Source organism: Ranitomeya variabilis, chromosome 4, assembly GCF_051348905.1.
Source record: "Ranitomeya variabilis isolate aRanVar5 chromosome 4, aRanVar5.hap1, whole genome shotgun sequence".
Taxonomy (NCBI): Eukaryota; Metazoa; Chordata; class Amphibia; order Anura; family Dendrobatidae; genus Ranitomeya; species Ranitomeya variabilis.
Window position 1 is genome coordinate 400142729 of NC_135235.1, and position 17128 is coordinate 400159856.

General features: G+C 44.3%; 1 protein-coding gene across 1 annotated transcript in view; it reads right to left on the reverse strand.

Annotated features, from left to right (window-relative positions):
• The window catches only part of LOC143764910 (uncharacterized), a 44910-nt gene extending 30778 nt beyond the window's left edge, over window positions 1–14132 (reverse strand). Inside the window, exons 1-4 of the mRNA XM_077251013.1 lie at window positions 13812–14132; window positions 6861–6986; window positions 1909–2085; window positions 1732–1807 (exon numbers count right to left, since the gene is read on the reverse strand). Of these exons, the coding sequence (XP_077107128.1) occupies window positions 1732–1807; window positions 1909–2085; window positions 6861–6941 (334 nt within the window). The 5' untranslated portion in view covers window positions 6942–6986; window positions 13812–14132. The remainder of the gene's footprint in view (window positions 1–1731; window positions 1808–1908; window positions 2086–6860; window positions 6987–13811) is intronic.
• Window positions 14133–17128: the final 2996 nt, after the last annotated feature.

Here is a 17128-nt window from a genome sequence, read left to right on the forward strand (position 1 = left end):
TATAGACACAAACCTGATGGCCAAGACCTTGGCTGTTAGATCGGCAAAAGTAAAAAATGAGGCGATTCGTGAGGACCAAACTGGTTTCATACCCAATAAATCTACAACAATTAATCTGACGGTTGTTTTTAAATTTACAGCGAAGTTCTACAGAAATTGGGAGTAGAGTGGAGCTCTCACTAGACGCTGCCAAAGCTTTTGATAGCATTCAGTTGGGCCACTTGAGGGCAGTTCTGGAGGTGAAGTTTGGATCTAACTTTATTTCTCATGTTAAATTATTATGCCAATCTTAGTCTGCCAGATTGTGAATGAGTGGGCACCTCTCAACCATTTAAACTGGGCAGGGGAACCCGGCAGGGTTGCCTCTTATCACCCCTCATATTTGCTCTTGCAGTTGAGCTTTTGGCATGTCGCATTAGACTTTCTAAAGAAATAGTGGTTTTATAGTATGGGTCAATTGAGTGGCGAATTATTATACCTAATCAGAGCACCACATGAAGACCCCCTCACAGGCTGCCCCGAAGCACGAGCATATCATAAACTGAAAAAGATTACACAACAACCACAAGAGGCTTTCATCAACCAAGATATCATTTTAATCAGAACAACAGCGCCAACCTGGCACTATCTGCTGTTACTGTGCACAATCCTGCTGACAGGTTCCCTTTAAACTTGGCATAAAAAAGCAGCAAAAACACAACGTGTGAACATAGCCTAAGCATTTTAACCGCTAGGTTCAGAATTTAACATACCAGTGGTTTTTTTTTATCAATACTTGCAGCTTCGCCCATGATTGTACAATACAAATTAAAGAATAAAACTTGAAGATAAATAATTTGATGATAGATACAATTACATCTGCTAAAGTTACAAGAGAATTAATATCCAGCACACAAGCATTTACACTACCATCATATCTATCTAAATTCCCAATATATGGTGAATCCAAATGGGAAGCAGATGTTGGGCCTGTATCAGATGGAATGGGGGAAAATATCCTGCAATCCACTCCCAGGGTGTCACTGAGTCTCTTAATTATGGGCAAATCCCTAGTTTACTCGACAAAATGGGAATTAGGCCCAATTCACTGGATCCTAGGTGTGGGAAGGATGAAGCCTATTTAATGCACACGCTATGGGAATGCACAAAAATTGGGGTATTTTAGAAAGAGGAGGTCTCCGATGCAGTTCTTGGATGATAATCTAATACAATAATGCTATTTGGAATTCTAGAGTTTTGGTAAATTAAAGTTTGGTTAGAGTCATTTTAATTTCCAACTTTGTAACATCTTGTCAAAGTTTGTTCTTTCTCCCCCTGGGTTTAACCTTTCACTCTAAATTCATGGGTAAAATCTGCATTCAGAAATAGCAGTTGGTGCTTTAAATATTCTACGGAAGGAAGAGTTATACACAGATAGACATTCTGCTGCAAGTTATTCTGAAACGACAGTTAAAGTTTACATATAGCTTTGGCCACCAACTGCCATCTCCTATCTCAGTAATGCTCATTGAAGACCGATGTCAATTGCAATTTGAGAATGAAAGATCCATTCAAGAGGAGAAAGAAGAAGATTTCTGATAAGATATCTTTCAAAGTTTCCTATTTTCTCGTGCGCTATTGATATGTGTAATTAAAACGATTGTTACTCTACCACTTGAGTATTTATTCCCACACCTCACTTTACCTTTCAACCACACAAATGACAAAAATAAACAACAAATACCTTCTTACCTAGAGGTGTACTTTGTTGGTGATGCTCCATTACGTAGTCACTGGTGACAGACAAATTGCCTAAATACTTCCAGACCTGCAGAAACAGACAACATCCTGACACTGGAGAAACCTCACACACAGATAAAGTCATCATCTGCATATCTCTATTGGTGTCCATGTTCCAGCAGGGCTCACCTCTCCAGTGAGAAGATGAATGATCCGGTTGGTAAGTTCTAGGATCTTCCGATCATTAGTCCCCTCTGTTATTAAAGTATGGGGTGATGGCACCATGATAGAGGTCTCAGTCCTTCTCAATTCTTGGGCAGCACTGGGTAACATAAAATCTCCAGATTTCTTCACAACCGTATAATCCTATAAAGAGTTTAAGATAGATCGATATAGAGATTATATATATATATATATATATATATATATATATATATATATATATATAGAGATATATATATGTAGAGATATATATATGTAGAGAGAGAGAGAGAGAGAGAGAGAGAGAGAGATATAGATTCAAGATTCAAAGAAGCTTTATTGGCAGGACCAAATACACATCAGTTTTGCCAAAGCAAGTGTATAAAGGCAATAGGAATAGGGACTGTGGGGATGTTGGGTAGGAGCTGTAGGGGAGGTGGATGGGGGCAGATCCAGGGTGGGGGCTATAGTCCATGGCATAGGGGAGGTGGATGGGGGCAGATCCATCATGGGGGCTATAGTCCATGGCATAGGGAAGGTGGATGGGGGCAGATCCATTGTGGGGGCTATAGTCCATGGCATCATAGTTCTCTTTCTCGCAGTCTATGACATTCGCTCACATACCGCGCTGCTATCTCCACTGCTCTCTCTTCTTCTCCCAGCAGGATATATGTCTTCTCTTCCTCCTTCATGGTGATGAAGTCCAGGAAGAGATGTGAGAGTCTCCTGAAGTGAGTGTCCCTCACTGCTGAGTATTTGGAGCAGTGTAGCAGGAAGTGGGTTTCGTCCTCTATGGCCTCCTGATCACAGTGTTGGCACAGTCTTTCCTCCCTGGGCTTGTAGTTCTGCCTGTGTCGGCCACATTCGATGGCCAGACTGTGGGCACTGAGTCTATATCGGCTCAGGATCTTGCGATCTCTGGGGTCCGGGAGTTTCTCCAGATATGGGGCCAGTCTGTAGTCTCTCTGTAGACTCCGGTACGTGTTCAGTTTCTGTGAGTTGTTGATATCATTCTTCCAGTCACTGACATGCCTCTCCTGGCCTTCTTCTGCCATCTTCCTGATTCCGGCTTTTGTCAGGTTGTTGTGATTGGTGTTCTGGTCCGGTTGGGTTTGGCTTGGCTGTTCCCAGGGTTCTGGTTTTTCTGTTTCACCTACATGTATCAGGGCTTTATGGTGATGGGAGCTTGGATTGCTCCTATGCAGGTGAGCCCGGAATGACAGCGCCCTCTTTAGAACTGTTAGGTGTAGAGGGAATCTGCCCAGCTCGGCCCGACAAGCACTGTTGGAGGTGTTCCGATGGACCTGGAGAAGGTGCTTGCAGAATTCCAGGTGGAATATTTCTGTTGGACTAGTATCCCACCTTGACCGGTCTGGGTAGGTGTGAGGACCCCAGACTTCGCTGCCATACAGGAGGATTGGGGCGATGATGGAGTCGAAAATTTTTAGCCAGACCCTCACTGGTGGCTTCAGATGGTAGAGTTTCCTTTGGATGGCATAGAAGGTTTTGCAGGCCTTGTCTTTCAGGGTCTCTATGGCTTGTTTGAAGCTCCCTGACCGGTGAATCTCTAGGCCCAGGTAGGTATATTTGTCCGTTCCTGTGAGGTCGCAGTTGTTGAGGACAAATGGTGGGTGCTGGTCTGATTTTCTCTTTCTCCTCTGGAACACCATGGTGTTGGTTTTCTTTAGGTTGACCGGTAGAGCCCAGGTGGAGCTGAATTTCTCTAGGATTTTCAGGTTGTCCTGGAGGTATATATATATATATATATATATATATATATATATATATATATATATATATATATATATATATATATATATATATATATATATATATATATATATATATTATTTTAGTCTTGGTTGTATAGGATAAACTCATTACCAAGATAACATTGGTTTACTTGAGTATACTACTGTAGAGGTCACCCTATGCCCCCTACCCTTGTGTAGCGTCCAAGAAAAAGAATGGTTTCAGCTTCCAAGAATTTATCATTTTCACATAAATGCAGCGACAAAAGCAATGTTCAACCCCTCCAGCTTGCCACAGACCCAATACCAGGGGTCAAAATATTACTGCTGTTACTAGTAGGTTGATGACATACCGTAAAGCAAGTTGACCATTATAGGATGCCAAAGCCACTTATAGCTTGGATTTTGGTTGGGAAAAAGTATAATCCCACATTGGGCATTCATTCATCCTCGAGTATTGAAGCTCGATGCTGCCTCAACATTTCTACTACTATTGTTGACTCATGTCTCATGTCCAGGGACAATTGGAGAGGTGACGTCTCGTCAACCACAGGTCTTCACCAAAGCATGGAGATCCAACATGTCACTGTGTAGCTGCCAACACTTACTTGTAGGCTGCTTATAAGGCTTGTCTTGTTTAAAAAACATTTATGAAAAAACTGACTTTTGAAAAGTCCTCTGTGGAGGAATCTATTAGACCGAATTCAGATGACCGTGAGACATGGTCCATGTACAGATTGGCAGTGGGTTTCCTGACCTCAACCCTTTCATATATACACAAGGCTGTACACAGATGACACTGGCATCACATCATTCCTGTGAATATCAGCCTTTAGCTACTTTGACACTAGCGTCGTACGACGCAATGCGACGTGGCAACGTACCGACGCACACTGTGAAAGTGCCGCACAACGGGGGCAGCGGATGCAGTTTTTCCACGCATCCACCGCCCCATTGTGAGCTCCGGCCGCGCATGAGCGGTCGGAAATGCTGGACACGACGCACCGAAAAACGTTACATGCAACGTTTTTTTGTGCCGACGGTCCGACGCAATCGTCGCACGACGGTTGCAACGTGTGGCAATGCGTCGCAAATGTTAGTCTATGGAGAAAAAAACGCATCCTGCAAGCAATTTTGCAGGATGCGTTTTTTCTCCAAAACGACGCATTGCGACGTGCGTCATACGAGTGTGAAAGTAGCCTTTGAGGATTAGGGGGTTGTCTGTCCAGCAACAGAACTGTTTATGCAAATAGATGGATAACATTAATAATTCCCCAAAATATACTTTCAAGGAGATATGCGTTGCCCCCCACCCTCTCTTTATTTAGGGGTTCATCAGGGGACAGGATAACTATCGTGTGATGCATTAGGCTGTGTGCACACGATGCGGATTTAGTGCGGATTTTTTCCGCGCAGAAACGCTGAAGATTCGCATTGTGATTTACAGTACAATGTAAATCAATGTAAAAGAAAAAAAAAAAAGCTGTGCACATGGTGCGGAAAAATCAGTGCAAAATTGCTGCGGATTTCAAAGTGCATGTCACTTCTTTTGTGCGGATCTGCAGGGTTTCTGCACCCCTTTGATAAATATCCGCAGTGCTAAAATCCGCAGAAAATCCGCAACAATACCGCACAAAATCCGCATAAAACACGCGGCAAATCCGCGGCTGCGGATTCTACCAGGAGCTGCGGATTTTGTGCAGAAAATTCTGCACCTATTTTCTTACGTGTGCACATAGCCTTAATGAGTCTCCATAATAAGAAACATCATGGCTTGGAGCCATCCTTATGGTTATAGGGTTTCTTAGGCTGTGTGCACACGATGCAGATTTAGTGCGGATCCGCAGCGTTTTTTTTTCCGCGCAGAAACACTGCAGATCCGTACTGTGATTTACAGTACAATGTAAAAAAAAAAAAAAAAGCTGTGCACATAGTGCAGATAAATCAGTGCGGAATTGCTGCGGATTTCAAAGAAGTGCATGTCACTTCTTTTGTGCGGATCTGCAGCGTTTCTGCACCCCTCCATAATAGAAATCCGCATTGGGAAAAACTGCAGAAAATCCGCACAAAAACCGCAGCAAATCCGCAGCTGCGGATTCTGCCAGGAGATGCGGATTTTGTGCAGAAAATTCTGCACCTCTTTTCTTACATATGCACATAGCCTTAGGGTTATTAAGGGCGAGTCTACAGTGAGAGGGGGCGCCATATCCTCAACCTCCACGGTAAGATAGGGTCAGATCTAGGATATAACCAGGGTTAATTTTTACCCCTACCCTATCTGGAGCACCAACCACTCCCCTTAATATAGATAGTCCCCCTATTTTATCTATTTATTATTAAAAGTTTAGTAAATATTAGGTGGGTCTTTTTTAGTTGTTTACTTATAACTGGGTACCATGATTGACATTTGTTTTGTGGGTTTTTTCTGGGTAAGAATCTCCAGGGAATGGCAGCGCCTGCACAAGATCATGGGTGGAGGAGTCACTTTCAGGAGGTAGGCGAGAAATTAGAGAGTGAGGCAGGAGAGCTGAGAGTGAACTGTCAACGCTGTTACACTTGCGCTGCATTTGCATAAAAGTTTGCCATAAGGAAAACAAAGATTTTACAACAAAAGTATGGATTTAAAATCAACATTAGCGACTTTACAAAGATGACATTAGTTTGGGGTGTAAATATCCGCTGATAGGTTCCCTCTAAGAAGGCAACCAAGCTGGCATAGGGAGACTTCCATGCCATGCAGTCTCTTCACAGATAAAGTGAACAGGGGCTCTATTACAAACTTTGGATGTAGCAAGGAGTCAATATTGACCCTATAAGCCAATCTGGCATTTTGAACTCAAAAGGGGCAAGAACTTTGCAAATGAAGATCTTACAGAAAAACGTGTTAAAAGGGCCAATACTGACTTGCTACTTCCAATAGGTGGCACTGAAGAACTTGTTCTCTTCTTCTAGGCTACTGCATACTTAATTCATGGCCTTTAAGTCTCCATACACCACCTTGGTGCTCTCCTTAAGGAGAAACTTTACCCCATGAGCCACAGTCCTGTTGCATTGCTTGTTGAACATGTTACATAGAAACCCTGGTTTCCTATCTACTCAGATGCCAACAGCACGGAATTTAATTAAAGTAGCTAAAAATAAAACTTTGTTCCCGTAGACTTGACTACAACACGGACATCAGGCGCTCACCTCTCCGGTCAGCAGGTGAACCACTTCCAAGGTAATGGTTATTATATTCTCGCTCATGGGGCCCTGATCCACGTCCATCATTGGCCATGCAGGATTCGCTCATGAAACGCAGACAGAAATTATGTCCTAGAATTAGACCAAGAGCAGGAAAACAATACGTTACATGTCCGTTCATAGCTGTAAATCATACAGTGTGCTGTCAAATGCTGAGCACTGCCACATTATACATCGTAACAAAGTACTATTCTGTTCACTCAACTATAATACATTTTAATAATTGTCAGTTTTTATTTAAAAAAAAATGGGGCAAAAGCAGGTAATTCTTTGAAATATCAATGCTTGCTGCTTGTGTCCCTTGGGCTCATCGCTCTGGGATTAGGAGTGCCAATACGGAGCCCGGTGATTGATTGCAGCAGTCAGTGTTAGAGATGGCATGGCACTGCTCAAGCTCTGCACGAGAGATTGTCGGGGAGCAGCAGAGGCAGGGTGTTCAACACAATGTTTATTATTAAAAAGCATTTGTCCCAATGTTTTAATTTTTACCAAAAGTATGGCAGATTATCAACTTCGCAGCTATAATGCACTACTAAAGTCCAGGCAATTATATAATGTGCAGTATATGCTATTATAGTCCAAGTCATTAGAATGCAATATACACTCACCGGCCACTTTATTAGGTACACCATGCTAGTAACGGGTTGGACCCCCTTTTGCCTTCAGAACTGTCTCAATTCTTCGTGGCATAGATTCAACAAGGTGCTGGAAGCATTCCTCAGAGATTTTGGTCCATATTGACATGATGGCATCACACAGTTGCCGCAGATTTGTCGGCTGCACATCCCAAAGATGCTCCATACAAGGCAGGATGGATCCATGCTTTCATGTTGTTTGCGCCAAATTCTGACCCTACCATCCGAATGTCGCAGCAGAAATCGAGACTCATCAGACCAAGCAACGTTTTTCCAATCTTCTACTGTCCAATTTCGATGAGCTTGTACAAATTGTAGCCTCAGTTTCCTGTTCTTAGCTGAAAGGAGTGGTACCCGGTGTGGTCTTCTGCTGCTGTAGCCCATCTGCCTCAAAGTTCGACGCACTGTGCGTTCAGAGATGCTCTTAGGCCTACCTTGGTTGTAACGGGTGGCGATTTGAGTCACTGTTGCCTTTCTATCAGCTCGAACCAGTCTGCCCATTCTCCTCTGACCTCTGGCATCAACAAGGCATTTCCGCCCACAGAACTGCCGCTCACTGGATTTTTTTTCTTTTTCGGACCATTCTCTGTAAACCCTAGAGATGGTTGTGCGTGAAAATCCCAGTAGATCAGCAGTTTCTGAAATACTCAGACCAGCCCTTCTGGCACCAACAACCATGCCACGTTCAAAGGCACTCAAATCACCTTTCTTCCCCATACTGATGCTCGGTTTGAACTGCAGGAGATTGTCTTGACCATGTCTACATGCCTAAATGCACTGAGTTGCCGCCATGTGATTGGCTGATTAGAAATTAAGTGTTAACAAGAAGTTGGACAGGTGTACCTAATAAAGTGGCCAGTGAGTGTATATCATGTAGAGTGGATATATAATGTACACAGTAGTCCAGGTCATCACATATTTTCAATCACATATACGACCTATTATAGTCGCCTGAAGTACAGTTCTATAAATACGCATATATACAGTCATATGAAAAAGTTTGGGCACCCCTATTAATCTTAAGCTTAATGTTTTATAAAAATTGTTTTTTTTTGCAACAGCTATTTCAGTTTCATATATCTAATAACTGTTGGACACAGTAATGTTTCTGCCTTGAAATGAGGTTTATTGTACTAACAGAAAATGTGCAATCTGCATTCAAACAAAATTTGACAGGTGCATAAGTATGGGCACCCTTATCGTTTTCTTGTTTTAAATACTCCTACCTACTTTTTACTGACTTACTAAAGCACTTTTTTTGGTTTTGTAACCTCATTGAGCTTTGAACTTCATAGCCAGGTGTATGCAATCATGAGAAAAGCTACTTAAAGTGGCCACTTGCAAGTTGTTCTCCTGTTTGAATCTCCTCTGAAGAGTGGCATCATGGGCTCCTCAAAACAACTGTCAAATGATCTGAAAACAAAGATTATTCAACAGAGTTGTTCAGGGGAAGGATACAAAAAGCTGTCTCAGAGATTTAACCTGTCAATTTCCACTGTGAGGAACATAGTAAGGAAATGGAAGAACACAGGTACAGTTCTTGTTAAGGCCAGAAGTGGCAGGCCAAGAAAAACATCGGAAAGGCAGAGAAGAAGAATGGTGAGATCAGTCAAGGACAATCCTCAGACCATCTCCAGAGAGCTGCAGCATCAACTTGCTGCAGATGGTGTCACTGTGCATTGGTCAACTATACAACGCACTGTGTTTTTTTGCCGCCATGCATAACGCCTTTTTGTATGACCAAACAACTCAATCTTGGTTTCATCAGTCCACAGGACCTTCTTCCAAAAAGAAATTGGCTTCTCCAAATGTGCATTTGCATACCTCAGCCGACTCTGTTTGTGGCGTGCTTGCAGAAATGGCTTCTTTCGCATCACTCTCCCATACAGCTTCTCCATCTGCAGCAAGTTGATGCTGCAGCTCTCTGGAGGTGGTCTGTGGATTGTCCTTGACTGATCTCACCATTCTTCTTCTCTGCCTTTCGGATGTTATTCTTGGCCTGCCACTTCTGGCCTTAACAAGAACTGTACCTGTGTTCTTCCATTTCCTTACTATGTTCCTCACAGTGGAAATTGACAGGTTAAATCTCTTAGACAGCTTTTTGTATCCTTCCCCTGAACAACTATGTTGAATAATCTTTGTTTTCAGATCATTTGACAGTTGTTTTGAGGAGCACATGATGCCACTCTTCAGAGGAGATTCAAACAGGAGAACAACTTGCAAGTGGCCACTTTAAGTAGCTTTTCTCATGATTGCATACACCTAGCTATGAAGTTCAAAGCTCAATGAGGTTACAAAACCAAAAAAAGTGCTTTAGTAAGACAGTAAAAAGTAGGTAGGAGTATTTAAAACAAGAAAATGATAAGGGTACGTGTCCACAGTCAGTTAACGCTGCGTGTTTGACGCTGCGCCGAGCTGCAGCGTCAAACACGCAGCGTCCAGATGTTCCAGCATAGTGGAGGGGATTTTATGAAATCCCGTGTCCACTATGCGTGGAAACACGCATCCGACTTCCCTGCGACTCCGGACATGCTGCGCGTCTTTTCAGATCGCAGCATGTCCGAATACCTTGCGGGGACGCTGCGTCCCCGCAAGGCATAACACAGGGCCCTATGGCGAGGGGTGCGATGATCCCGGATGTGTACAGTTAACACATCCGGCATCATCGCTTCACAAAAGGGGGCGGGGCTTCGCCGCTCCGACGATACCGCCGGCCATCCTGATCGTGGACACGTACCCTAAGGGTGCCCAACTTATGCACCTGTCAAATTGTGTTTGAATGCAGATTGCACATTTTCTGTTAGCACAATAAACCTCATTTCAAGGCAGAAACATTACTGTGTCCAACAGTTATTAGATATATGAAACTGAAATAGCTGTTGCAAAAAAAAAACAATTTTTATAAAACATTAAGCTTAAGATTAATAGGGGTGCCCAAACTTTTTCATATGACTGTATTTTACTATTGGTGTGAAAACGGAAGAGATTTATTTTGAATGACAAACAATCCACTGTATAAAGGACATTTCGGCCAAATACGGCGATAGGACTATAGCACGGATGTACATACTCCTGAGGCGCTGCTAACATTTGGGCCTTCCTTATATTTCTGTATCTCTCCTACCTTGCAAACTGTTCTGATGAAGGCCTAAAATTTGGCTGAATCACCATCTATACAGTGAATTGTTTGTGTAAAACAAAATCCTTTGTTTTATTTTTTTGCATCAATATTGGAGTGCCAAGTTTATATTGTGTATAAACAATATATTGGAGTGCCAAGTGTATATTGTGGGTAAACAACTTTGTTTCCAGCATGTGATGCTCGTTCAAAGTCGCTTGTGGCAAGTAACAGGTGTGGACAATATGAAAATCACCTGAAACCAGATAAAAAGGGGAGAAGTCGACTCAATCTTTGTATGGGGATACTAGATTGGCCTTCTTGTACAGGTCCTTCTCAAAAAATTAGCATATAGTGTTAAAATTTCATTATTTACCATAATGTAATGATTACAATTAAACTTTCATATATTATAGATTCATTATCCACCAACTGAAATTTGTCAGGTCTTTTATTGTTTTAATACTGATGATTTTGGCATACAACTCCTGATAACCCAAAAAATATATATATATATAAATATTATATAGCACTAGGGTCCAGGCCAGTATAAAGCACAGTATGTATATAATATACAGCACTAGGGTCCAGGCCGGTATAACGCACATATGCAACAAGAAGCTGGAGTACAAAAATCCCAAAACACATATTAACTAAAAATAATGTATATTTTATTACACTCAATGAACAACAATAGTTTGAAGCATCAAATACTATAATCTATATACATAATTGTCTAAGGGTTTTTCCGTCTGTCTGTCTGTCCTGGAAATCCCGCGTCTCTGATTGGTCGAGGCCGCCAGGCGACGGGCACAGTTTGCCGCGAATTCTGGACTCATCATTGTCCATATACTACGGGGACATGCATATTCTAGAATACTCAATGCGTTAGAGTGCAAGAATCTACTATATAATTGTCTAAGGGGTACTTCCGTCTGTCCATCTGTCTGTCTGTCCCGGAAATCCCACGTCGCTGATTGGTCTCGCCATCTGCCTGTCCTGGCTGCCGCGACCAATCAGCGACGGGCACAGTCCAATTAGTCCCTCCCTACTCCCCTGCAGTCAGTGCCCGGCGCCTGCTCCATACTCCCCCCCCAGTCAGCGCTTACACGGGGTTAATGCCAGCGTTAACGTACCTCATTATGGCGCGGGTAACGCACTCTGTTAACGCTGCTATTAACCCTGTGTGTCCCCAACTTTTTTACTATTGATGCTGCCTATGCAGCATCAATAGTAAAAAGATGTAATGTTAAAAATAATAAAAAAAACAGAACCTGTTATTCTCACCTTCTGTAGTCTGCCAAGACGCGCGCGGCCTCCACCAGCTTCCATTCCCAGAGATGCATTGTGAAATTACCCAGAAGACTTAGCGGTCTTGCAAGACCGCTAAGTCATCTGGGTAATTACGCAATGCATCCTGGGAATGGAAGATGGCGGCAGCTGCGCGCGTCTCGGCACAGCTTCGCCGGATCCCGGCGGGTGAGTATATAACTTTTTTATTTTAAATATTTTTTTTTTTAACAGGGATATGGTGCCCACACTGCTATATACTACATGGGCTGTGTTATATACCGCGTGGCTGCTATATACTGCGTGGGCTGTGTTATATACTGCGTGGGCTGTGTTATATACTATGTCGCCTGTGTTATATACTATGTCGCCTGTGTTATATACTATGTCGCCTGTGTTATATACTGCGTGGCTGCTATATACTGCGTGGGCTGTTATATAGTACGTGGGCTGTTATATAGTACGTGGGATGTGTTATATACTGCGTGGCCACAGTTATATACTGCGTGGCCTGTATTAACGCATCGGGTATTGTACAATATGTATGTATGTATATAGCAGCCACATAGTATATAGCACAGGCCACGTGGTATTTGTCTGCTATATACTACATGGCCTGTGCTATATACTATGTGGCTGCTATATACATACATACATAGATATTCTAGAATACCCGATGCGTTAGAATCGGGCCACCATCTAGTAGCACATATAAGGCAGAAAAAAATGTGGAGGAAACCTGTAAGTATGCTGAACGGTAAGGGAGAGCCTAATTGTCTTAAACTAGGTATATAAAAAAGTACCAATACTGGGAATATGCAAGGGAAAACGCATAATCGGAGCAAGGTTGTAACGCACCTAATAGTGCAAAAGTACGCCTCCATATTAAATCCCAGTGAAATTGTAAAGTGTCAAAGCTTACCCATATAGGAGTCAAATGACTCTCCCCGTTCCACCAGTGGCCCCCTGACGCACATTTCGGGGTCAGCTTTTTCAAAAAGCTCTTTGAAAAAGCTGACCCCGAAACGTGCGTCAGGGGGCCGCTGGTGGAACGGGGAGAGTCATTTGACTCCTATATGGGTAAGCTTTGACACTTTACAATTTCACTGGGAATTAATATGGAGGCGTACTTTTGCACTATTAGGTGCATACAACCTTGCTCTGATTATGGGTTTTCCCTTGCATATTCCCAGTATTGGTTCTTCTCTTTTTACCTAGTTTGACACAATTAGGCTCTCCCTTACCATTCAGCATACTTACAGGTTTCCTCCACATTTCTTTCTGCCTTATATGTGCTATTATAGTATTTGATGCTTCAAACTATTGTTGTTGTTCATTGAATGTAATAAAATATACATTATTTTTAGTTAATGTGTGTTTTGGGATTGTTGTACTCCAGCCTCTAGTTGCATATGTATTTTGGAGTTTCCCTGTGAGTCCTGTTGATGTGGACAGTAACAGAGTGGGGGAGCGAGATTGTTCTGCTCTCGGCCATTAACCCATGATATGCTTTATGGTTTATGTACAGTATAACGCTATATATATATATATATATATATATATATATATATATATATATATATATATATATATATTATACAGCCCTAGGGTCCAGGCCAGCATAACGCACAGTACATGTGACTACAACCCAGATTGTATAACACACAGTATACACGATTGCAGGCAGTTATAATGTGATGTGTAAAGTATTACATTCCAGTCAGTTATAACACACAGCTAATACACTCCAGCTCGCTGTAACGTGTCTGATAATGCAGATAGAGCTGTTATAACGCATAGTCTGCGCCCACGAGATCACTCAATGTTCTTTACATTATGCCAGGAGCCAGTCACCTGTGTAGACAGACGGAGGACGGCGGCCGAGATCACAGCTGGTGGAGATGAGACTGCTGCTTCTTCTCTGGACCACATGGACCAGCACAATAAATCGCCAGGATAATAGAGACACACTTCCGGGTCATTCGCATATCACTTCCGGCCGTGCGTTCCAAACTACTTCTGAGATTTGCGTTTCAGTTTCCTGCGTGAGTGGGAGGGGTCACTGGCAGATCGTCCAGGCCACGCCTTTCTGGTCTCCGTTCACATGGGTGAAGGAATCTGGACAAGGAGGTGGTGGGCACTGCAGTGCTGTGTGAGCCGTGTGCAGCGCGTCCAGTCACAGAAATGGCGGCAGCGGGCGTGTCATATAGGTGGGCTCATATCTGACAAGAGCCATGTGGTCTGGGCCCCCAGAGATTGCATTTTGGCAAAGACCACTTACTGCTTTTTAATTATAACAAGTACGAGCAAAATGCAGTTTTTGCACAAACTATAAAAAACGTCTCATGTGAATACACTCCCAAGAAATGGCGTTTCACCAGGTGGGGCAAGTGCCCCAGATGTACGCACTGCACAGAACGCTAGGTGTATGTGATGTATGAATTCTTAGTTTACAATCTATGTAGCATGCGCTGGTCTCCGCAGGGCTGGTCAGCCAGGCGGCACAGCACTAGGGTGAGGGGATACAGAACTGAGGCGAGGGGGCACAGCACTGGGGCGAGGGGACACAGAACTGAGGCGAGGGGGCACAGCACTGGGGCGAGGGGACACAGAACTGAGGCGAGGGGGCACAGAACTGAGGTGAGGGGGCACAGCACTGGGGCGAGGGGACACAGAACTGAGGCGAGGGGGCACAGAACTGAGGTGAGGGGGCACAGCACTGGGGCGAGGGGACACAACTGAGGCGAGGGGACACAGTACTGGGGTGAGGGCACAGCACTGGGATGAGGGGACGCAGAACAGGTGAGGGGGCACAGCACTGGGGCGAGGGGACACTGCACTGGGGAAAGGGCACAGCACTGGGACGAGGGGACGCAGCACTGAGGCAAGGGGGTAGAGTACTGGGGCGAGGGGGCACAGTATTGGGGTGAGGGTTGCACACCACTGGGGCAAGGGGGTACAGTACTGGGGAAAGGGCACCGCACTGGGGCAAGGGGACGCAGAACAGAGGCGAGGGGGCACAGCACTGAGGCATGGGGGTACAGTACTGGGGTGAGGGAGCACTGCACTGGGACGAGGGGACGCAGAACAGAAGACGAGGGGGCACAGCACTGAGGCAAGGGGGTAGAGTACTGGGGCGAGGTGGCACAGTACTGGGGTGAGGGGGCTCTGCACTGGGGAAAGGGCACAGCACTGGGATGAGGGGACGCAGAACAGAAGACGAGGGGGCACAGCACTGAGGCAAGGGGGTACTGTACTGGGGCGAGGGGGCACTGCACTGGGGAAAGGGCACAGCACTGGGGCGAGGGGACACAGTACTGGGGCGAAGGGGCACTGCACTGGGGCGAGGGGGCACAGTACTTGGTCGAGGGTGCTCTGCAAGGGGGCACAGTACTCGGGCGAGGGCTTCTGCGGCACCTCCCAACGTTAAAAGATTAGGCCTCTTTCACAGGTCAGTGTGGCCTGGACTTGTGACAGTTTTCACATGTACCGGAGACACACACTTAGACCCATTTAAGTGAATGGGTATGTGCACATGTCAGTGTTTTTCCACGGACCGTGTGTGGGCAGAATACACTGATATGTCCCATTTTTTGACAGCAGCATCGGCCACAAAACATCCTACACACGTGTACACAGACGACACACAGTTATGTGATCGGTGTGACAAGCACTGGTGCTGGGGAACAGCGCTATCTGTACCACTGATTTCCAGGCGCCAGTGCGTATCACACTGATGTGTGTTAGCACTGTTCCCCGGTGCCGGGTGCTGAAGACAGCTCTCATCATTGACCCCCTGCGATCAGTGCAATGTGGGGACAATGGTGAGAGTTGTATTCAAATGTAGGATTAAGAATAAGGCTACTTTCACATTAGCGTCGTGCACTGAATGTCGCAATGCGCACCTACGCATACTGTGGAAGCGCCGCACAACGGGGGCAGCGGATGCTGTTTTTCAATGCATCCGCTGCCCCATTGTGAGGTGCGGGGAGAAGGGGGCGGAGTTCCGGTCGCGCATGCGCGGTCGGAAATGGCTGACATGACGCACCAAAAACATTACAAGCAACGTTTTTTGGTGGCGACGTCAATTTCACTGGGATTTAATATGGAGGCGTACTTTTGCACTATTAGGTGCAATATGGAGGCGTACTTTTGCACTATTAGGTGCATACAACCTTGCTCTGATTATGGGTTTTCCCTTGCATATTCCCAGTATTGGTTCTTCTCTTTTTACCTAGTTTGACACAATTAGGCTCTCCCTTACCATTCAGCATACTTACAGGTTTCCTCCACATTTCTTTCTGCCTTATATGTGCTATTATAGTATTTGATGCTTCAAACTATTGTTGTTGTTCATTGAATGTAATAAAATATACATTATTTTTAGTTAATGTGTGTTTTGGGATTGTTGTACTCCAGCTTCTAGTTGCATATGTATTTTGGAGTTTCCCTGTGAGTCCTGTTGATGTGGACAGTAACAGAGTGGGGGAGCGAGATTGTTCTGCTCTCGGCCATTAACCCATGATATGCTTTATGGTTTATGTACAGTATAACGCACTATACGTCGCACGACGGTTGCGACGTGTGGCAATGCGTCGCTAATGCAAGTCAATGGAGAAAAAACGCATCCTGCAAGCACTTTTGCAGGATGCCTTTTTTCTACAAAACGACGCAGAGCGACGTGCAGTGCACGACGCTAGTGTGAAACTAGCCTAAAATAAAAAATCACATTATACTCACCTTAACACCAAAATGCCCTGAAGTATTTGTCCCCTGTAAACAATTAAAAATAAAAAACAACAGTATCCCTCACCTGTCCGAAGTTGAAAGTTTCCCTGCGGTCACAGGCGTTGGCTGATGGGACTATAAGGCCGGCGTCGCACTAGGCATAGGGAAATACGGTCCGTATTTTACAGGCGTAATACGCAGAAATTATCCCAAAACAGTGTTCCGTATGTCATCCGTAGGCAGGGTGTTTTACACATTTTTACACATGTTAACCTCCGTATGTAATCCGTATGGCATCCGTACTGCTTTTTTTTCACACAACCTTACAAAATGGACATTTAACGGTTTTGAGGCCTGAAAATAATTTAAATCATCAGCATAAACCCTATTTAAGGCCTCTACAACAGGTGGAACCCTCCCATATGGCCATTTTGTTGCTGTGC